Here is a 24,595-nt window from a genome sequence, read left to right on the forward strand (position 1 = left end):
GGGTGGGGGCATGTCCCATGCCTGTGAAATAACATTTGTTATCAATGGGAATGTCTGGCTACCTGGCCAAATCATGATCTTTTGAGATAATAAAGGGTCCACTGAATGGTGGTTTATGACTCTTGAAATAGACAATCTCTCTGAGGAAGAGTTATTTCAGAATGTGAAAGTTGGGATAATTTCAAAGTGGGAAGTCAGCAGAAGAAATAGGACTGGGATTTCATTGCCTTGACTGCAGTTACTCATAGATAAGATTTTCTGTAAGTGAAGAGAGATGCCTGATTTGTTTTTTTTGGGGGGGGGTTTAGGTTATATCTCATAGGTTTTTGTGTGGTTTTCTTTATTCACTGTCAGCTTGCCGGTTAAAAATCTCTTTGAACAATTTAGTGCAGAAGGGGTTTACCTCATGTCATCCAAAACAGAAAAGATGTTGAGACACAAAGTTAGGTGCCATGGGTGTGGAAGCCAGTTTCACCAGATGGTAAGTACTGGAATCTCAGGAGGCTCTCTCTGATGGTCGTTTTTACTTACTGAGCTTTGCTTTGCTTTGCTTTGCTTTGCTTTGCTTTGCTTTGCTTTGCTTTTCCTTTTTTGAGTTGGGGGGTAATGCTTATCTGTCTGTTTGGAACAGGGTAGAATTAGGGTAATAAAAAATGGAAATGAGAAAATATGACATAATATGACATAAATCGCAAGCTAAAGGTATAAGAAAGAAAAATACACAAGGTTGGGAAGAAGGAGGAAAATAAATTTGAAGGAGAGCATTTAGTGAAACTCCCTTCTTAGTGAGTGATGAGCCCCGTTGGACTGCACTTGTCTGATGACATTCTGAAGTTTCTCAAATCAGTTGGCTTCCTTTTTATAGCCTCTCCTTCTGCCGTAGTTTGTGAGTCTGATCCCACAGCTGCAATGGGACGTTGCTTTGAGTGATGTAAGAGTGGGTATTAGGGAGAAAGGGAAATGATGTAAATTATAATAGAAAATACTGGGGTTCTGCATGACTCTTAGAATAGAACTGAATGACTGAAGGTGAGGAAGGAAGCCCAGACTGCAGACTGAGAGGACCATGCCATCTCTGCTTATCCTATGAACGGTAGTCGAGTTGATATCTAAACTGGTTTCTTCGGTCTGATGTACAGTTTTAATAAATGCTTGCAGCTCTTAGACCTTTTTTAATCAATGAAGCATTTTTTAAATTAATATTTTTCTTTGTAGGTAAAGGAGGAACAGTTACTCTCCATAGCTGTACATGTAACCCTTTTCTCCTAAAGAGGAGTCAGTCAGTGCTCCTATATTTTTCATTTTTTCTCAAAAGTAAGAAGCAAATACTTCAGAACTGTTAAATATATAAATAAAGTAAATAAAGTTTTTTTTTAAGTTCCTGAGGCCTGGATATTGTGAACAATGGATATTATGATATATGGATATTGTGAACAATAATACCTTAACAGATTTTATTTTAATATATTAGTACATGTTCATTTAAAACGTGGTATCCTCATTACTTCTGAAAGGAAAATGAATAGAGTGGGCACAAGAGAAAAAGATATGAATGAGGAAGCTCAACTGCAGACCCGCAGTCAGAGAGGAAAGAGGTTGGAAGGACCCAGGACAGAATCTCTTACCTGATTACTGTCAGATGAACAGGGCAAAACATCACACCCTGAACAAACCTGCTCTTTGTCTTTTGGTTCCTTGGCATCTTATTGATCTTTAAGAACCACTTGTCCATCTACTCATCATTTCCTTCAAGTGCTAGACAAACAATGCTCTCCTGTGATTAGGCCCTTTCTCTCTTTCTGTTTAACTTTTCTTGATTCTGGAAAATTGAATACCTGGTGAAGAAAAATCAGTTGTCTCTGGTCATGTGTAGCCTCTTCTGCCAGGATGCCGTCAGCTCTACTAAAAATCTTTCTCTCCCCTCCATTCAGTAGCCTTCACAGCTGTTGGACAATTGTTTATTCATTCATTTCTGTTCTATACACCTTTTCCTCAATTGTATCTCTTTTGTATCTCTCTCTCTCTCCTTTTTTTTTTTCACATAAGTTTTGGCACTAACTCTAATAAACATTGCCTTTTATTTTATTATAAAGATCTGGATCAAATGTGAGTCTTTTGAAAATCTCCCATATACTCCTTATCATTTTTCTGACTCCTTTTTGCCGCAGAAAAAGCAGCAGAACACCCACAAAATAACCTGAATGATTTGTATTTTGTCGTGATGGGAACTTAATTCCACAAGTTGTTCACTTTCTTCCTTCAAATTCTTCTTCACTACCAGACTCTCTGACCTTAACAGACATGTTTATCTTTTTTGTTCAAAAGCAGATTTCCCAGTACCTTTTGATCCTGTTTATTACTGTTTTCTTTTTCTTCAGCCCCAGTCTTCTCAAAAGTTGCTTATTATTGCTGTTTTCAGCTGTTACACATCCAGCATCTTGCAATCTGTGGTCAGACTTCATCCTCACTAATTCCTTGCAATTGTACTAGACACTAGTGAAGACCTAATATTTTTCACTAGGTGCTAGTGAAGGTCTAATATTTTTGACACCTTACTCTCAACACAGGAAGTGGCACTGAGTAATAATAATAATGATGATAATAACATCAACACTGCAAATAATAGTAAGAACAGCACTGGAAAAAAAAAACAAAACCGAGAATGTAGTAGGAAGACAGGAATATAATGGGACCAAGGAAACCAAATGAGAAGAAAGTTTAAAGAAGGGGTTGGTCACAAGTGAGAAATGAAGTGGTATTAAAGGTATTTTACAGCAAGACAATCTGAGTTTGAATATCTCCACTTAGTTAGATACTAGCTGTGACCCTGGACAAGTTATTCAACCTACTCCATAGTTTCCTCATGTGTGAAATGGAGAGTATACTAGTAGCCATTTTGTTGGGTGGTTATTATAAGTAAATGGTATTTTGTGAGCACCAAATTGTATAAAGTAATTAACACAGGACATAATTCATTTTTAAGTTCCTGGACATGTCTTCCTGTGGAGCTAAGTACCTCACAAGCTCTTATCACCCTCTCATATATTAGTTCACAGATTTAAATTACAGCTGTATTGTTAGCCACAGACATTGATAGCAAATAGCATTTCACAAGTATAGACCTTCTGGAGCCTTGGATAAGCTTCGGTTATAGCTCTGGGTGGGTGCTGCAGTATTGGTGTACAAGGCAGGAGAAAAAGTCACAGGAAATACCCTCCTTAGGAGCATGTGTTAGCAGATTCAGAATCCCCAATATCCTTTCTTCTTAAACTCAGATCCAGAATCTCATAAACATCAGTATTCTTGAAGATTAAATGAAATGGATAAAGCATGGATCACTGTCAAACACCATGCCTATTTGGCACAGTGTGAACCCTTTAGATGTTTTCTTTAAATTGATAAAATCCAAAGAGTACTCTTCAGGGATCCTCCAGGTTTACAGAGAAGCTAAAAAAATCTGAAAGTAAGATCATCCACTGGTAAGATAATAAAAATAAAAAGGGAAGTAATTTAATTAGAATTGTAGAACCAGGTTAAAGAAACAGGCTACTAGTTACAGAGGCAATGATTCTAAAGAAGGCTAGTCCATGATCCAACTGCATATTTTTAAAAACAATAGGATTGGAATGGTAAGGGGTAAAATGGCCGTGTAGACATAGACACAGGGAGGGTTGTGAGAGCTAATGACTGAGTAAGAGAATCAATGAGGTCTCAGAAGGAGAATATTGTCCAAGTGGATCCAGCAAGTGCAAAGATTTACCATTCCAAGAGGAAAGAACCAGCCTCAGAAAATTCAGCAGGAATTCAGAAAAAATAGAGTTCTCTACAAAGAGAAGACGAGTTAGTGTCTTGGAACTATGTAAGGGTTCTCGTAGGAATCTACTGATTCCTTGCTTAGGTGTCTTAATACAGCAGTCTATAAAAAGTATCCTAGATATATAGATATCATATTACTTAAAATGAACTTTAGAATGTACATCTGACATACCAGGGGGAAACTGAAGAAATGTATTTCATAAAAGGAACTATTAATAGAGGAGTCAGGGAAATGTAATTGTCATTGGAGATTACAAGACAAAATAGTGGAGAATACATAGACTCATAGTAAAACTTAAGAATGGAAAAGCATAGCACTTTAAATAATTTTAGTGAGTACAATCATTTTCATGTAATTAATCAGGAAGTACTAGTTTCAGGCATTAGGGCACAGTATAAGCTTGCAACTAAGAGGACAGTCTCTGGAGTCTGACTTCCAGTAATCAAATCTCTGCTGCACTGTTTCTAACTACAAATTCTTAGGAAAGTTGATTTATATATGTACCCATTTTCTTTAAATTGAGGAAATATATAAGAAGCACTTATAATAATATACAGAACATAATAAATGTTAGTAATAATTTATAAATATAGTAATAAAATTTAGTTTGCACATTTGCAGAGTCATGTTGGGGTGGGAATTGATTTAAATGTGGTATAGTGGAAAAAAAGCTTAACTTATGCCAAAAATGCATTAGCATTATTTTTCAATAAGTAGAAGTTGCTAAAATTGGGATGTATTACTATAAGGAAAGAATTAGTTGAAATCAGTCAGAATATATATACACACACACACACAAACACGTATACATAGACACATACTATATATAGTGGATATATATGTAATGTTTATTGTATTATTAATAGGAAATATATGAGCATTAAAAATAAACTGTACCAATATTAGAGAAATAGTTTTATAATCATATGGTATATATGTTTTATAACTGCTTTATTCAAAATCAAAACTATAAGATGCTAAAATGTCCATCAATTAATGAATAAATAAACTGCTGTATGTGATACAATGGAATAGGATTCAATCATAAAAATAAGCTGTGGATACAGGCAACAACAGGAATCAATCTCAAAACTATTTTTCCAAGTGAAAGAATCCAGACATAAAAGATTACATTATTTATGACTGAATTTACATGCTTCTCTTAAAAGCAAAATGGGGTACTTGTAGGGTGATGGAAATATTCCGTATCTTGATTGATTATGGTGGTGATCACATGACAGTAAACATTTTTCAGAGCTCATCAGACTGTTCATGTACATCTAAACAGTGAAATTACCATTTGAAATTACATTTCAAAAAAACTTGCCTTAAATATATATATAGTAGACTATTTAAGAATCATTATAACAATATTTTAAGTAATTTTACACATACCAGCAGAGTCCAAATGAGTACATATTACCATCCATGATTTACTTTATTATTTTTTCACTTTTATTTATTTTATAAATTTTTGTGATGGTTGCAGAACCATTTAACCAATTTTATATTAAAACTTACAGAGGGAAGATAAGAAAGAGTTTTCACGTAATTCGAAAATAAAACAGAGAATATATCTAAATCTGATCCCCTACCACCTCCTAAAAATTTGACATATCGTTTAACCTTTGTGTGTTTTGAACTATCCATGTATGTTATAGAAAATGGTATCCACCACAGTCTTGATGGGGAGATAAATTAGAACCATATTTACATTACTTGACCATAGTAACACTCTATGCATTCTCTCTCTCTCTCTCTCTTTTTTAATAACAGATAGAGGATTTAAATAAGCTATGGACTCATAGGAAACACTTTCAAATAGTTTTCAAGTGGAATGGCTATTTGTATTATTATTTGGATAAAAAATCTAATCACAGAAGTACTTTTTTCCAACTCCAGCAATTACTGATTGTGCTTCCAGTTCAATTACACTTCATAGGATGAGAGTGGAGAAAGATTGTTTGGCTGATGGACAACCCAGCATTAAGATTAGTTTTCTATTGTTTGTTTATTTGACTAATTTTTAAATTAGCAAGATAGCCTAAACTCTCTATGATGTTTACTCAATTACATGACCATGTGGCTAAACTGCATAGCAGAGACAATGGCTAAACTATAAACAAGAATGTTGCCTAGAGTAGTGAAAATCAACTGAAATAATTGTTGATCTTTTGGTAATTATTTTAAGGACTTTAATCAGCAAAACTTATGTTTTTCATATTGAATGAATTCCAAATTATCTTCCCTCAACTGGCCATTGTAAAGTGAATTTTAATAGCTAATCTGCCTCATACATCATTATGATTCTGAGCCTATTATATGTGTATATTCTGATTTACAGAATTAATCACAACATAACCCATCTCAATTTCACTGACATGATAATTACAGAAAAAATACAGAGAAAGATATTTGTAACGTGAAAAGCATCATACAAATTAAAGTCATTAAACATATTTTAATTATTTACTGACTCTTACCCTTTTGAGCTCCAGTTGTTGACTTTTAAATACATCCACATTTGATGTCAAGACTTACATTCCTTTCAAGTGAAACAATCTCTGGACCCTCCTTCGTATTTGCTGGGTCTTGATACTGTAAATAATGGGGTTCATCAAGGGTGGGAAAAGGATGTAGATGTTTCCCAGAAGGACATGAACCAAAGGTGACAGGTGTCTCCCAAAACGATGAACCATGGTCAGACCAATGATTGGGATGTAGAATACCAAAACAGCACAGATGTGAGATACACAGGTCTGCAAAGATTTGATTCTCTCCTCTCGTGATGCAATAGCTAAGACTGCATGTAAGATCATGATATAGGAGATAATTATGAGCACTGCATCCAACAACAGGTTACTGATCACCAGGGCCAGACCATAGATGCTGTTGAAGCGAATATCTGAACAGGCCATTCGTATTAAGTCTTGGTGCAGGCAGAAAGAATGAGAAAGGATGTGGGGACGACAATAATTTAAGAACTTGAGGCGGATAATGACTGGAGGTATGAGTAAAGAACTCCTACATAAGATTGCCAACCCAATTTTGATAATTTTGTTATTAGTTAAGATGGAGTTGTAGCGTAGAGGGTTGCAAATGGCAATGTAGCGGTCAAAAGCCATAGTGAGGAGAACAGAGGACTCCATGAAGGACAGACCATGGATGAAATAGGACTGGGCAATGCAGGAATCCAGAGTGATCTCTTGAATGAGCCCCCACAGAATTCCCAGCACTGTGTACACGGTGGACAGCCCCACACACAGGTCAGTAAGGGCCAGCATGGCTAGGAAGTAGAACATGGGCTGGTGGAGGCTCGACTCAGTCCGGATCACGTGGAGCACCATGCAGTTCCCCAGGAAAACCATAGCATAGATGGAGGAGAAAGGGATGGAGAGCCAAAGATAATGAACTTCTAGGCCAGGAAAACCAGTGAGAATAAATCTGGAACTACTGAAGTTCAGGGTAGAGATAGCAGACATTAATAGAGGCTTAAAAATCTTCCTAGAGAGGTATTAAAAATTAGATGAGTTTATGATCCTCTAATTTCTAGTAATTGTCTGCTTTTGAGAAGAAAATAAAATATAATACAATTTCTTTAAATGTTATGAACTAAGCAAAATAGAGACTTGATTGTTTACTATCCTTAGGGCAAGAACCAGTTGTCTAGACATGGATTTCCCAGTGCTAGTGACTGAGAATACCAGCAAACTAGAGGGTTTTATGCAGAAACAATAATGTTAACAGGGTCATGGGATTTGCTGGGAGACTTCTGAGATCTGTTTATTTGTAAAGGAAGATAATATATGCCCACAGGTGTGTACTGCTGCCATGGCTGGCAGTATCATCAGGAAAGTGTGAAATGCATGGGTAATTTTTCTCTTGGGTACCACAGTGCTCCTTTTACTATCACCAAAGTATCATAAGATCCCAAAGGAAATGGGCTGGCTAAAGTAACCTAACTTCGCATAAAGCAAAATTAGCCAAGAGGAACCTAACTAAGTGAAATCAGAATGCTTTTGTCACATTCCACAGTTTTTAGCCACTCTGTAAGTTGTTTACCTATTTTATTGTTGTACTTTATTTCTGTTCTCTATTTTCATGTATCACTTTATCCTGTACAAGATTTCTATCTTTTCTGACCCTCACAATATTTTTATCTCTTGTATCTTTCTAAAAGATATAAAAAGGCTTACACTTCAAACAGTACTAACCCAATATTTGATCCTGAGTAATAACTAGGAATGAAATGGCTAGATCATATGGTAGATATTTATTTAACTCTATGAAATACAGTTTTAAAAAAATTTTTATAGAGGCCAGTTTTTTAAGGATTGTACTGTTTTTGTCATACCTACAAACTCATTGTCAAACCCAAGATCATAAGATTTTCTTGTATGTTTTCTTCTAAAATTTTTACATTTTACCTTTAGGGCCCATTTTGTACATAAGGTGTCAAGATTATTTTTGTCTTACAACAACATTTTTTGAAAAGACTCTTCTTTCTCAATTGAATTATCTTTGAACTTTTTCCAGAAATCGATTTAATATATTGATGCGATCTATCTGAGATCCCTGTTCTATTAGGTGTCTATCCTTTCACAAATAACACAGTGCCTTGACTACTGTTGCTTTATTTTGAAAAAGTCTTAAATCTAATAGAGCAAGTTCTCCAAATTTGTTCTTCTTTTCCAAATTTGTTCCTGCTATTATAATTTATTTACCTTTACATATAAATATTAGAATGGACTTGCCAATATGTGCATAAAACATGCTGATATTTTGATTGAGAATGTGTTGAAACTAAAAATCAAATTGAGAAGAATTTAGATATCTTTTAATTCATGAAAATGTAGTATTTATTAATTTACTTGTATGTTCTTTGATTTTTCCATTAGTATTATGGAGTTTTCACTGTACAAATTTAGTACAATTTTTTTTTCACATTTAACCTTGAATATTTGATTTTTTAAATGTAATTAGAATTGTATTTTTATTTTTTGATTTCAAAATCAAGTTGTTAGATTCGTGCTTTTAGTTCTGACATACAGAGACTCGAAGTTATCACATTCATTTTTATAGGAGAAATAACAAAAAATACAAACAAACTAAAAATCATGACTTTTCTTGAACCCACCAGAGTTTAAAGTCCCAGGATGAACCACCACCCGGAAATACAGAGAGAAACATAAATAAATATATATTTGTATTTTATATATTATAATATTATTTTCTATAAATAAAGAGAATGACAACCAACATCAGTTTCCCTAGAACAGAGACTGAGGGAACCATAAACTTGTAGAAATACTTAACCAGCATTTTATATAAATTTCTGGGGGCTCAGTGTGGCTTAACATGAGAGTTAAAGGCTTCTGGGGCCTGTAATATTATGGTGGCATACTTTCATGAACTTTACTTCCAGAAGCCCCCTAAAGTTCTCAAGATGAAAATCAAATTAAAAAATAATCTTGCAGCTCTAGCAGGTAGAGGGTAAAGGTAAACATTTTAAAATGTACCCAGTGTGTTGTCCACAATAAAGACCTACTCTCCAGTGAAAAAATCTTTATCAGATCCTGTCTCTATTAGGTGAAAGAAAGAAAGAGAATTACTAATTTTAACCTCTTTAGTCTTCTTGTCTCATGTAAAAGGAAGGGAGCTGTAAATAAACCCTGGTGAATGTCACAACCTGAAGACTCAGGCCCACCAAAAATCAGAGATTTACCATAAGATTGTAGAATGCTTTCCCTAACCCACTCTTTACCACAATATCAATAGGGCTCAGTATATTAACAGTGGTTTACAGCTGAAAAAGCTGCAAGACACAGATTCTATGTAGGGAGTTCTTAGAAAACCCAAAGACAATAATGAAGACAGACAGAAAAATAGAGGAATTTGGAGACCTTAGCACATGCAGCTATAGCAAATGTTAAACAGTCCAAATTGTATGCAGATTAACATAAAATCACACATTAAATATTTTCATACCTTAGTACCTATTACTCAATATATTTTGTCCATCTTTTTTAAAAAAATTTACAAATCATGCTTAGAAGCAAGAAAAAAATACAGTCTGAGGAAATAAAGACAACATCAGAACCAGATTCATATATGAGTCACATTCATAGACAAGGAATTGAAAATTACTATGATTAATGTGGTAAGGGAACTAATAGAAAAAGTATATGACGTAGAGGAACAGATGGATAATGTAAGCAGGAAGATGGAAATTTTATAAAAGAATTCAAAGGAAATGTCAGAAATTAATAAAAAAGACATGATAGAAATAAAGGATAACTTTGATGAACACATAAATAGACTGGAAATGCTGAGGAATAAATTGATGAATTATATATGCCAATAGAAATTTCTAAAACTTAAGTACAAACAGAGTGTAAAAAATTAATAAACAAAACACTCTAGAGAGTTAGGAAACCAGAAGGGAGAACGTCCATGCTCTGTGAAGATAACCCAACAGGAATAAGACAGGCTCCTTCTTCTTTCCTAGTAAAGACTCAACCAATGAAACGCCATTGACTTTTTGTTTACTGTAGTTCTCACAACTTCCTTTTCCCTTTTATAAAAGAGCTCTCTTTCCCTTGCTGTGTGAGGGTGTTCATGCATGTAGCTCGCCAGGGTTGCAAATGCCAAATTGCAATTCTCTGCTGATCTCGAATAAACCCATCTTTTCTGGAGAAATATCTAGCAGTTTATTTGTTCTAGATGAACATTTTGGTGGCCTATAGAGGGCCCAGAAAAAAACCCAAAGGTTCTGGAGCTGGTGAGCAAACAGGTGTTATACCCATAACTGAGCTCACTGAGCTCACTGCTTTAGTTGCCAACCCTGGAGTTTGAAGGTATATATTTCTTCTGGATCTGAACTCATCCCTTCTTTATATTTGAAGCTCTTTAGGCTTTATTTGGAATCTGTTTCAAGGTTTTATCCTTTCTGGTTAAGATCTTGTTCTGTGTGTGAGTACTCATTGGATACTTCAGTCTGATTAGATTGTTTCAACTGAAACTGGCTGAGAGCCTCAGCTCAATCCTTTGGAAAGAGGGGCAATTTCACTGAAACTGTACCGGTTCAACCACTGGCTTATTCCTTTGGAATAGGGGCTGTTCTGTGGAAATAAGCTGAAAAGTCTGACTCCTTCTGGACTAAGCTGTTCCCCTAAGAACTGGCTGGTATTAGGCCTGCAGGCTGTTTGAGCTCCAAGCTGTTTAAGCTGTTTGAACATTGTTATTTAACTCTAGAGAAAAATGCCTGAGAAATATTTCGTGGGTGCCTCGCCTACAGGGACTCTGGCCAATTTTATATTTAAGAACTGCAATCCTTCCTCATGCATTATATCTAACAATGTACCAACCTAACCAAAAGCAATTTAGGATATCAATAGCCAATATGAGGATCTTTTGAAATCCCTAAACCTAATTTTCCTAAAAACCATTGGAGTACAGTAGCTTTAGAATTCCCAGAAATGAATGGAATACCTATTTCAATTGATTTCTTACGAACAGAACCACATAAGCGTGTTCTTTTGTGTCTGACGTTAACTGAGCATAAAGTTTTTCAGGTTCATCCATGTTGTAGCACATATCACTTATCACTACTTCGTTTCTTTTTATCCTGGCAAATTGGCTGTTAGATGTATATGAAACACTTTTTCTTAATGATCGAAGGGTTAATGTTTATTCACCAAAAGCTGTGACCATTTTCTAGTATTATTTGCATATGTTATAATATAGGCACAGAAAGAAGGAAACTTTAAATTGTTGTTAAAGAGTTTCTTCTTCCTATTTAAACATAATGCTATCTCTGTGATTACCATCAGCAGCAGCACTCTTACCATGATTATTAGCTTTATCAGTTCATATTTAAAGCTTTTTTAGTCATTTCTCTAATATTTAAATTTTTGGAGTATTGCAGTCTTCCTAAATTAATATACTATAATATAAACAGACCAGCATCAATCTTACCCAACATTATTATACATACATATTTCCGTGGGATTGTTTGTTTGTTTCTTTTTTTTTTTTTTTTTTGCTCAGGGAACTTAAAGAAATAAATAAACATGTTAAAAAAAACCAAGCAAAATTTTGCTCATATATTTTATAGTTAGTAAAAGAGTAGGATTAAAAACAAGTCTATATAGTTATATGATACTATTCACACAATAGAGGCATGAATTGCATAAAATTTCTCGTAAGTCATGTGGCTTAAAATCCTAGTTTGAAGAGAAAAATACTGTGAATGATAGTAGAAAAGTAAGATTTATTTAGGCCTTCTAAAGCGATAGAAGAAAAATAGCTGTCTGAGTTTAATGGACTCTAGGGACCCTCTCATGATAACTTTGACCTAACAGACATTATTCTCATGGGGAAACCTCAAAATAATTCAGATACACTGGTGACCACCCCGCCAATACACACACACACACACGCCCATAACTGCCCACTTCTAGACATAATTTTAGGAGCATTCCCCATACACTTACGATCTCAAAGTACTGGTCTACCTGGTGGAAAACCAGATATCTCTTTTGTTTCTAAATGGGATTCCAGGAAAAAAAAGAAGTTATAAAGCTTGTAATTCTTAACCCTAGATTTCATTTCCTCTTCAAGTCCATTAGTATAATTAGATCAAGGCCTTTGGAAAGTGGCTTTCTTTTGAGATCTTTGGTTCACTGTACCTTTTCTAAAGATGTAAATTTCTCTCTGATTCACCTGATTTCCAGAATGACCAATGGAGATGTTAAATACAAACAACAGATCATCAGTAAACAGACAGGAATTCTATGTCATCATTATAGGAGAATTTCTTGGAATCTTATTTATAAAATTTATGATCCTCAAATTTCTCCTACTTGTTTCTGCAGGCCACAACACAGATACAGGTGACATATTTTGTTTTTAAATATAGCAAAGAAACATGTGGTACTCTACTGAGAAATACTATTTATAACCAATATTTCTTAGAAGATTCTATATACAGGGCTGGATTTTAAATTCTTAATATGAATCATCTAATCTACCCTCACTAAACTCCGATATTATAGATACTATTACTGTTACTGTCCGCAATTTATAGGTTTAAAACTTAGACTTGAAGAGAATAAATTTATCACCCAAGGCCATGCAACTATTGAACCCCAGCAGAACCTATTTTTTTGTTTGTTTATGTGTAATAGAGTTAATTAAGGAGATCAACACTCAGTCTGGCAAAATTCATGGACTGCACACTTTCTTTTCTCCATTTAATTAAATTCTGTCCTACTGCTTAATAGTTATCTCTGAGGAAAGTCTCTTTACTTCTCTAAATCTGATACTTCATCTGAAAAATAAGTAAAGTATAAATTTTTACATAGGAGTTTCATAAACTTCGTGCAGATAATCTTAAAAAGTGTTACAGTCCTGGGGGCATAGTAGTATTCCTTTCAGTTGATGTTAGCTATCAGTATAAATCACAGTTCCCTTGAAACAGGGAAATAACCTTACTGAGAATAATAAAATATGCCCATGTAATTAACTGACCACAGTGCAAGTAAAGTTATCTATAAAAAGCATGAATGTGATCATACCATTGACCGTCTCAAAACTCACACACTCATGCCCTCAAAATCAGTACCTTTATATTTATTTATTTGGGAATTATGTAAGAATGTCTTAAGATTACTTACTTCTCCAGCCTTGTTTCATAATACTTCTTAAATCAATCATTTATCCACATCCAAAAATCTATTCTGCAAATTACTATAGATTCCAAAACTTTTCATCCCCTGCTTTGTCTCATGGATTTTCTCCTTTTCTTTCCTTTCTCACTTCACAACCCCATATCGGCATTTTTTTCCCACCCTTTGTATCTCAGCTTAAATGGTACCTTCCAGAGAGCTTTCTCTGATATCTCACACATGTACTTCCACAGTATTAATCAGTCTATTTTGACAACAAAAAACAATGTCTAGAATGGGCGGTTTTGTAAGCACATAATCATTTATATATATATACATACATATATATGTTTATATTGGTAAATAAACATCAGTATAGTCAAGTAGATATTTATGGCAAGATTATTTATCTGACTCCACACCATTAATATTTTAAAATTAAAAAATACTTATTTATGAGAATAGATGCAGTGTAGCCAACATCATGTTGCTAATGTCAGATGTAGGAATAGAGTATGGATTTCCTGATCCCCAGTCTTGCTCTTTGGTCCACACTTTTAAAATTAAGTTGAGGGAGAAAGAAAAAAATTCAGAAAAAGTGGAGCCAGAATTTTATTTTAACATGACCCTGGGATTATGTATCAGTAGAGGAAGATTCTAATTTAATCATTTAATCATATGAGGCTGTTTTCCCTGAAAGGATATGGACTCTGTAGGAATGACATTCATGTTTTCCTGTTTCCATCACTCAATATCCTTAATGAGCATGAAAAGAGAGAATAAGCCTAAGTATAAGGGAGAGGTTTTCCTACTTTCCTACTTCCTATCTCTTCCCCTAGTTTAATCTTGAAACTAGTTTTAGGTGGTCCTCTCATAGCATCCATAACATATATTATATTAAAAATTGAAGATAAATTCTGAAACACTAGATACATAAGATATTTCATGTATTGAGTAAAACAGTGCTATGTCAGGAAAGCAAATAGCTAATGTGAGTTTCATATTGTAATTTGTGTATTTTGAGTGCCTGTATGTTTCTCTTTGACTATAGCTTTGGAAAGGTGGTGAAGGGGATTTATGTAGTAACCAGCATAAGCACATCAGCCCATAGACTCTTATTTTTAGTAAAAGAAATAAATGTGGCCATAGATGAAAAGACTATAATAAATATGCAGAAGATAAAGATAGAACAGGGAGAAGAAGTCCTAGAGAGAAGGATACACTGGAGAAATACGTAAGGAAGTAGATAATACAAATTATCCTCTCTGATCCCCTTTTTCCTCCTCCTCTACATCTGGTCCAACAGCAAACTCTGTTGGTTATACCTTAAGTTGGTCTCAAATCATTTCATTCACTTTATCTTGACAACCATCATCTGAATTCAAACCACTACTGTTTTCTTCTGGTGTACCCCAGTAGTCAATCATCCATTTGCTCCTGCCTCAAACTTAATGGTCATCCTTGATTCCTTTTTGTTCTTCACAATCACTTCATACATTTAACTCCAAAACAGATACATAATCCATTCATGTTTCTTTATATTTTAACTACCTTAGAAAACTTGACATCATCTTAAACCTGGTCTTTCAAATAGCCTTAGTATGGACTTTGTTTCCACTTTTGACATCCTACAGCAGTTCTCTAGAGAGGAGATCAAATTACACATTGCTGAAAAAAAAATGGTATCTTATTGTGCTTAGACTGAAATTAAGCTTTTTTCTTTGATCTCTAAGGTCTGAATGACCAGACCTGTGCCTCCTTTTACCTTCCCAAGTACCCTCCTTCCCTTTGTGTACCTTGTTTCAGCTATCCTACCCTTTTTCTCCCCCTCAACACTTAGCAAGAATTTTCCCCCGGTGTGCAAGGTACTATTTCCATCATTTCTTTTTCTTACATCATTTCTTTTTGAATGGCTGGTGTTTTCTTATTATCCAGGTCTCAATTCAATCATTATCTCCAACAGACTTCTCTCCTGATCCTTTTTCTATGCTCTTCCTACCTCTAGTCAGTCTCTATTACATCACCTCTTAACTCCATCAAAGAACCTTATTTCGTGAAACATTACAATTTTTAAAATTTATTATTGGCTTTTTACACTACAAGAAATATTCCTAATATGAAGGACCTTGTGTGCTTTATTGTATTCCTAGTAACTAGAATATTACTGATTACCTAATGTGTAGAAAGAAGTCAATTTAATGAATAAAAGAGTTGTTTTCATGAATAAATGCAGTAATGTGAAAAAAGTTCCATGTGAATGTTGTGCAGTAAGAGATCACAAAGCTGCTTTGCACAGTCATGTTCAGAGCAGTAGATGCTCATAATTTTATTTTTTCTTTATTTCTATTATTTCTGTCACACTTACCTAAAGAATTAATCTTCATATTTCTTCCTAATCATTGAAATGATTAAATAACACATTTGTTCAGGAACTGGAAAATGGTTAAATAAATTATGGAATATACATTCAGTGATATATTTTGTGACCTTAAAATTATAATGATGAAAACTTTAACATTAAAAGAAAGATCTTAGTTGTATATTTTCTCATAGGAAATTAGGAATTATATATACTTAGCCAAGTCAAAAATTGTTACTTAAAGCCTATGTGGTTATAAATTTGAAACAATTTTGTGAAAAAACTATATATGTAAATTAATTATTTTGACCAACCAGTATGTCCCCAGGAAAATAGTTTTACAGTAAAAGAGATTCCATTGAAGAAATTATCTGTTTATTCCTAACTTCCAGGATCCTTAAGGAAAATAGCAGGAGGAAAACTGAGGACTTGTTTCTGTCTTCTGCTCAAAAATCTCCGCTCTGGCATATGCTGGGCTCCACAGGGAACCCATGCACACCTGGGCCATTTTCTTGGCTCCTGGGAGGCCGTGGCTCTAGAACCATTACTATAGTTGAGGTTAACTGAGAAAGCAGTAGATTATAATGAAGACAGACCGGGAGCTTCTGGCGATACACGACAGGTGAGGTTGAGGATAACACAACTACCTCAAAATCTCCCTTCATCACCAAAGCTATGGGGCAGGAGGCCCTGGGTTTTTCATCAGGGCCAAAGAGAATCAGAAAACAGAATGATACTGGAAGATTAAAAGCAGTGCAAGGGGTGAGAAAATGACGTGGCGATGATGATAGTCTCTTCTAGTAAGGAAACTCCTCATCAAGTCAAGAAGATGCCATAAAATCTTTTTTTATTACAGCTTTCTTCTTATTTTCTGTCCATCAATTCAGGGTCTAAATCAACAGTGGTATTTCTTCAATCACCAGATCTTACTTCTCTCGGATTTTCTTCTTCTACAGAAGCTTTATATTCTTCCCATTTGATCTTATCTCTAGGAAAGAATGTCGTTCAGTTGAGGTTTTCTATGGATAATTAATGCCAGAGGAGACACAAAAGTAACAGCCCATTGACCCCACCCTGTTCAATCAAACTGTAGGGCAAAATACACACATCTGCATTTGGTATGTATCACAGATGGAAGAATAAGCCAGGTTATTGAAGATATTTATCCAGGACCTGACACTGAAGAATTTTAGGCTGTGCTACAGAAAGAACCAGCTAGGGGGAGAATGTGTTTACTTTCTTTTCCAATTCTGCAAGCTCAGGAATGCTACCTACACATGTCAATTCTAAATTATATATTATTGTTGCTGAAGTAAGAAGCAGAGGCTTTGTGATCTATTGAAGAGAAGTCAGTTCCTGTAGTGGCAATGAGCCAAGAAAGAAATTCTAAGCATGTATGGTGTCCAGGTGGCTTCTGGGGAAATAGACTAAATGATGGTGTCCTAAATACAGCCCAGGCTGTCTGACTCTTTGCTTTATCACACTCCACTGTAAAAATATCTTGATCTGAATTTTTAATTGAGGGCTTATTCACTAAATCTCCGGAAGTAAGTGCCATAAAACTGTGAGTCTGAGGGTTGATGAATAGAGAAAGAAATTCTGGGCACAAAAGAATATCGAGCCACTGTATGGACCATTTAATCCCCTAAAATGCAATGTGTGTAGGATTTCACATTAAATATACTATTTGCTATTCTGCACTTCTAAGTTTGCTTAATTGGCTTTTATAGTTTTTCTTAAACTTGGTACTATTTTGCCAGGTTTGATCCTCTTCTAAATGGCACTCTTACTTTTTTACATTTCTGCTAAATCCCATTTTTTTTCTTCTCACTATTTCCTTTCTCATATTTTTCTTGGGAATATTGTTGGTGTTGTTTTACAATTCTTAAATCAGAGTTTCTTTATTAAATTCATTTTTATCATTCATCAAAAAGCATAAGCAATGCAGTTAAGAAATTTGTTACAAATATCAGAATTATAATTATGCCATTCACATGGCATATGTTCTCATATTTTATAATTATTTAAGTGGGTATTACTTTGAACTTGGTTTACTCTTTAATTGAAGAGTTGTTCTGAAAAGCAGATTTCATTGCACAAACATGGGTGTGCTTTACCTATCCTTTGTATATTAATATCTAGTTTCTAAACTACTATTTTATTTGCTTTAGTAGAGCTGCTATTATTCAAAATAAATCTTGAACCATATGTATCAACCAATTTCCTATTTTATTACCAAATAATTTTAGATTTACCTTTTGCCTTTTCTCTATTTCGTTTTCTAATGAGAAATATCTGCCCATGCTCAGTGGTTGTCAGCTCCAAAATTGAGAGATATGTCTGTTTCTTCTCTCATGCCACCCTCGAGGCTTTAGGACTTGTCGCCCTTTTTAGCTCTCTCACCTGCACTTGAAAGAGATGTTGAGGAACACAGCTCTGAGAAGTTACGCGTCTTCTGTATATTTCCTAATGGAGGTGGGCTTTTCTGCTTTATCACTCCTTGATCAAATTAGAATAATAGCGGTAGACTGCAAATTTTTTTTTTGAAAAGGGTGAGTTTCCTAGATCATCTCTCGGCTTCTCTATTTTTACAAAATTCAAGATTAAAAAAAGCTAATAAAGCTTCTGAAGCTAATTACAATTTTCTTAAGTTTTAAAGATAATGTGTAGACTTGTAGTGGATGCCTTCTTACTATCGCCAAAAGAATCATCCAAATTCACTCTGATTGCGATTAAAAAATTTTAGTCCTCTAATTAAAATAAGATGGATATGACTTAAAAAAATAAATAACATGTTAAAGATTTTAGTTTTTAAAACAAATAAACTAAATTATCATTTATATATGAACTGACAAAAAATAATATGTTAGTATTCAACAATGAATTATGTAACAGTGCTTCATAAACTGTATAGTGAAGGATCATTTCCACAACTTTCAATCAATCACAAAATAATTTTTTGTAAAATACATCTAAAGTGATATTTAAGAAAAATGCAATAAAAATACATCCAAAACCAAATAACTACCTTATTATTGTATATTAATAATAACTGTTACTATGTATAAGAAATATAATTATTATGTCAAATTAATGCAAAAGTTTCTAGTGTTTTTTTAAAATTTCTACACTGATCTCATGGCAGACAAAATAGGATATAAAGTGTAACCTTGAACTTCAGTTAGTAGTAGCAACATCTTATATGTATCATATTGACCAAGGCAGTAAGAAGTACCATAGAATGATATATTACTGTAATTATAATTACAGGAATGAATTTGCATGAATTTGTAAAAGAAATTTATTTTAAGCACATTACTTTGGGCTTTTCATTTTAAAGTGTTATTATATCAATTAAATGACTTAGGTAAATTAAATATCACAGATATTTTTTCCTCAGTTTTTCTTCAATACATTATAATCTCTGTGAAATTTGATCAGAAAGAAAAAAGATCTTGTTTTCTAGTTCAAAGGCTCAGATGCTCAGTATTGGGAATCAGCACTTATTCTCATTAGATGCATATCAGGTAAATAAGAAGAATTAAAATAAGAAGTATTACCAGTAGTCATATAAAAGCTCAAGTCAATTTCTAAGGTCTGTGTCTGACAATGCATTTCACTCTAGGAAAGGCATGCAGCCCTGGCATCATGTTTCCTACCAATAGCACCAACTCCATATTCTCCACCTTCCTGCTGACAGGCATCCCTGGGCTGGAAGCTGTGCACGTCTGGATCTCCCTACCTTTCTGTGCCATGTTCTTGATGACCTTGGTGGGCAATGTGACCATCATGACAGTTATATGGAAGGAGCATGCCGTCCATGTGCCTATGTACCTCTTCCTGGCCATGCTAGCTGCCTCTGACCTGGGTTTGTCCCTCTTCACTTTCCCCACAATGCTGAGGATATTCTGGCTGGATGCTCGAGAGCTCACGTTCCCTGTTTGCTCCACCCAAATGTTTTTTATTCACACTCTCCAGATTTCTGAGTCTGCTATCATACTGGCAATGGCCACTGACCGCTATGTGGCCATCTCTCGTCCACTGCACTATTCCTCCATCCTCACCAACAGTGTAATTGCCAGGATTGGTTTGGCAATTTTTGTGCGAACCTTGACTGTGTAGGTGCCCCTCCCGATCCTCTTAAGGAGGTCGTGCTTCTGTCACTCCAATGTACTTTCACATTCCTACTGCCTGCATCCTGATATCTTAAAGCTCTCATGCTCCAGCACTAGGATCAGTAGCATCTTTGGACTGTTCATAGTACTATCCACTATGGGACTTGATTTTCTTCTCATTCTCTTCTCATACATTGTGATACTGAAAACTGTACTGAGCATCGCATCCCATGGTGGCCGCCTCAAAGCTCTCAACACCTGTATTTCCCACCTCTCTGCTGTGATCCTCTTCTTCACACCCATGATATACCTCTCTGTTCTGCACCGCTTTGGCCCAAAACTTCCTGCCCACGTCTACGTGACCATGGCCAACATGCATTTTCTCATTCCTCCTGTGATGAATCCCACTGTGTGCGTGGTGAAAACTAAGCAGATATGAGATAAAATTCTGAAACTTGTCATCAAAAAAGGATCAGGAGAATCTCAAGTCACATTTATTACATGAATGAGCAGTATCCTAACAGAGAAAGACTGCCTCATGCAACAAAGAGCTTGCTGATATTCCAAATGCCTGCAAAGACTCTATTTGACCACTGATTCTTCTGAATTATCTGGAATATTAGGTTGGATAACCTCAAAAACTATTTCTGCTCTATGATTTGAATAAAGATAAACTGAACAATATTATCAGTAAAATAAACTTTTAAATAGGTAACTCTTCTCATTATTTCTTAGCCCAGTGGTTCATATATTTCAGTCAGAGAAGTTTGTAGTCTCAGAGTTCATTCTGGGCAAAGCAAAGTGCTCGTTGTTACCATCTATGTATGTATCACCCTTGACAGGGTGATAGCTATTTACTGAATCTACTTTATCCTTAACTTTTTGAAGAGCTGGAGATACACTGTGAATTAAACAAAGTTCTTGCTTTCACAGTGGTTTGTTTTCTTAATGTTGAAGTAGAAGATGACATGAAAGAAACAAACAATTATCTAATATTGCTGTTGAAAAGAACTATAAAACTATGAAATTTATAATGTCAACACTTTGATATATCAAAGTTTATGGTGCTAGATTCTAAAAACCACCATCATTTATAAAAAATGTATAATGTTTAAATTCAGTCTTTCAAGTATGCTCTCTCACTGACTTCACAGCATCTGGACTTTTAGCCTTGAGATCTCTAGTCCCACTCCTTCAAAACCCTCATCTTCTATAAGTCTTTGATAACCATTGTTATTTCATTGTCTTTGATATTTGCTATGGACCACACATACTCCAGAAAAAGGCCATCAATGTTTATTCTTTCTTGTGTTTTATGTTTTTCAACTCTAAAATTAACTTTGGAATCAATTTAAATATGTTTATATTTCCTACTCTTACACTCATGTGTTTGAATTCTAATTAAGACTAAAGTTAATATTTATATTGTAGTAAGTATAAATGAATGATCTTTAATTAATTTTTCTTTCAGTGCCTAAATACATATTTTTTAGATCCTTGACGACATTTTACATAATCTACAGTAGCAATTTCAAACGTTCACAACTCTTCACTAGGACATACATAAAAATCCTTATCTAGCTATGCCCTCAGATTCTTCCTTCCCATATCAAAGGAAGGTATTGTAAACTCCTGTATTCAGAGAAGATCAAACTTTCTTTACTTTTGAATTAATTTAATATTATCAGAGGTGTTCAATTTTGCCTGCCTCCCCATACTTTTTTCTCTTTTGTTTATATATTAGTATTAGATAATATTTCAAGCACACGAAAGATGTATAAAACGATACAACAACCTGCATATATTTTTCTTCTTGGTTCCATTGAATATTTTGCCACCAACTGAGTCCAAATTTCTTAAATAAAACAAGTTACAATGAAGGAAAAGATTTCTTGCTAAATAAGAGACCTCAAAGTCAAGTCAGAAAAGTAATCACACAAATTTAATCTTCTTGTTTGTTCTTCCCTTCCTTGTTTTATTATATTTAATGCATATATGTGTGTGTGTATATAACAAGTATATGCATATGCATATATAATAAGAATATATATGCTATATGACATTATTTTAAATACTTTCCCAAAAAGTCACCACCAAGTATTTATGTCACGAATATGTTTTTGAGTTTCACCTGTATTGTCACATGCAACATGAAAAACTCATTTTCATTGTTGTAAACATTCCTCTGTTGTTCAGAATACAAGAAGGAGTTCCGGAGATTCAGTTCCTCCAGCTAATCCTGCCTCTTTCTCTACCCTGCACATCACCATTCTTAGGATAGAACTCTACATATTCATCCCATCTTCTTAACATCCTCTGACCCAACCCTAATCTCTGGGTGAGATCTTCTGGAGTAATTTCATTATACCTGCTATTCCTGTATATATGACTCTCATCTCATCCATTGGCTTTAATTCTCATATGGCTGCGTAAAATTCCTTTTGACTTACATTCTGCTGTTTCAACCAAATTTTTATCCTGCCTCTAAAGTTTCCTCCAGCAGTAGGCTTAATCTTGGCCCATGAAATGTCTCCACATCAGAATGAATGTGTTACCTACACGGCAAAAGGAACTTTGCAAATGTGATTAAGTTAAGGATCTTGAGATGAGATTACCCTGAATTTACTAAGTGGGCTTGAGATAATCATAGGATTCTTATAAGAGGGAGGCAGGATGTCCAAGAGAGAGAAGACACTACATTGATGGTTCTGAAGGTTGAGGAATGAGACCATGAGTCAAGGAAGGCAAACACTCCTAAGAATCTGAAAAAGACAACAGTTTCTTCTCCATAGTCTCCAGAAAGAGCTTGTCCTACAGGTACCTTGATTTTAGCCCAGTAAGGTTCATTGTGGATATTTAATCTCCAGAACTGCAAGATAACAATATTGTGTTGTTTCTAGACACTGAGTTTGTGGCCATTTGTATCAGCAGCAACAGGAAATTAATACATTTTTCTTACCAAGACTGAATTTACTCCACTTCTTTAACTAGAAAAAAATTATCTCCAGTGACCCCTTTTCCACTAGCTGCTTCACAACAGTTTAAAAACTTATCTAGGACTTTTCATCAGATAAAGTTGTATTAATCATATGCCCATCACTAAGCATTTAATCTAATTTTTCCCTTTGGCCCACAATTAATCTACGTAAAAAACATTTGCATAAACTGTCCTACTCTTTTTCTTGTCAAATCATTTTAAAATATCTTATGGTGGAATATAAAACACATACAGAGAACTACATGGAGATAAATGTGCAGTTGGACAAAATGTGATAAATGTGCATTTTTGTAAAATGATAATCCATGTAAATACCACCTTAGTAAGGAAATAATAAATTGTCAACATCCAAATTTCCTCTGCAGCTTTCCTGAATATAACCTCACCACTGTCACTATATTAAATCAGTATACTGACTGTTATAGTGTTCATTTCATTTTTTATTGTGACTATTTAAGTGTACCTCCTTAAACAATATAGTTTACTTGTAATTAAACTGAAGTAAAAATTGTTTTCTCTTCCACTCCACATACAATCATATTTTGTCTCTACTACTCCATTGAAATTGCTTGGGCAAAGGTCACCAATGAACTCTGAATGACCAAAATCAAATAGCTTATTTGAAATCCTACCTCTTCATCACTGGACCTCTGGTTGATACTTCTTGCTATTGACTGCTAACTTGTTATTAAATATCTGTGCTTTGTTGACTTCTCCAGTATCTCTGCATTCTGGTTCTTCTCTGATCTCTCTGGATAATTCTACTTACTGCATTTTCTGCCAGCCCCCTGGATACAAATGTTTCCCTCCTCAATCCCAAACTCACCCTCTCCCCTGGATTCCAGACAGGTTACTGCCTCACTCCTGGATAACTCCCTGTGTGTGCTACATGGAAATCTTAAACTCAAAAGCCCCAAATACAACTTCCTGTCTCCTGCTCCATCCTCAATGCTACTTCTTTCTGCTCCCACTTTTGAGTTCTGCATTGGTGGGAATGGCATGTCCATTCACTTCTTCACTCCAGCCAAAAGTATGAATTATCTCCTAAGTGGTCCTCTCCCTCCCTCACTCATAATTTCCAATCACTTACTAATATTGTAGATTTTCTTTCTTAGTAGTTTGCCATCAGTGCTCACGTTTACATTCCACTGTTCCTGCCTAAATTTAGACCTGAATAATTAAGCAGATTATTGAACCGTTCTGCTGGTTGGCTTCTCTGCCTTCATTCTCAACCAATTCCAAGAAGAACAGTTAATAGCTTTCAAAATCTAAACATGATTATGGAGCACACTTGTTTAAGCTTTTTGATTGCTCCTCTTCACTTACAGGTTAGTCTTTGCACACAACTATGTCTGTTATTCTTTGATAATTTTCTAACTTGTAATGTTCATCTCTGATTATATATTCTATGCTCTGAAATGAATAACTTTCCCATTTAACCATCTGATTATCTCTAGCAAGCTCTTACAATTGCTACTGCAATACTCTTTTCTTTAAATATTCTTCTTATTGTTTAAGGGCCCATAAAGTGCCACTTAGTTTTGAATTGATAATTGCAGTCCTAGTTTGTCATCTAAGATTAGAATGATTTTTATGTCATATTGGAAGCTAGTCATGTTTCACACATGCTGAATGAAA

The 24,595-nt window shown here is 34.7% G+C and overlaps 2 protein-coding genes across 6 annotated transcripts in view; one reads left to right on the forward strand and one right to left on the reverse strand.

The window, feature by feature from the left end:
• The window catches only part of LOC102530707 (olfactory receptor 51M1-like), a 259,108-nt gene that overhangs the window by 56,249 nt on the left and 178,264 nt on the right, over nt 1-24,595 (forward strand). The window lies entirely within an intron of this gene.
• On the reverse strand, nt 6,355-7,299 carry LOC102529397 (olfactory receptor 51V1-like). The gene has a single exon (XM_006203591.3). It carries the CDS (start codon nt 7,297-7,299, stop codon nt 6,355-6,357), a length of 945 nt encoding a protein of 314 aa, XP_006203653.2.

Source organism: Vicugna pacos, chromosome 10 (genome assembly GCF_048564905.1).
Source record: "Vicugna pacos chromosome 10, VicPac4, whole genome shotgun sequence".
Taxonomy (NCBI): Eukaryota; Metazoa; Chordata; class Mammalia; order Artiodactyla; family Camelidae; genus Vicugna; species Vicugna pacos.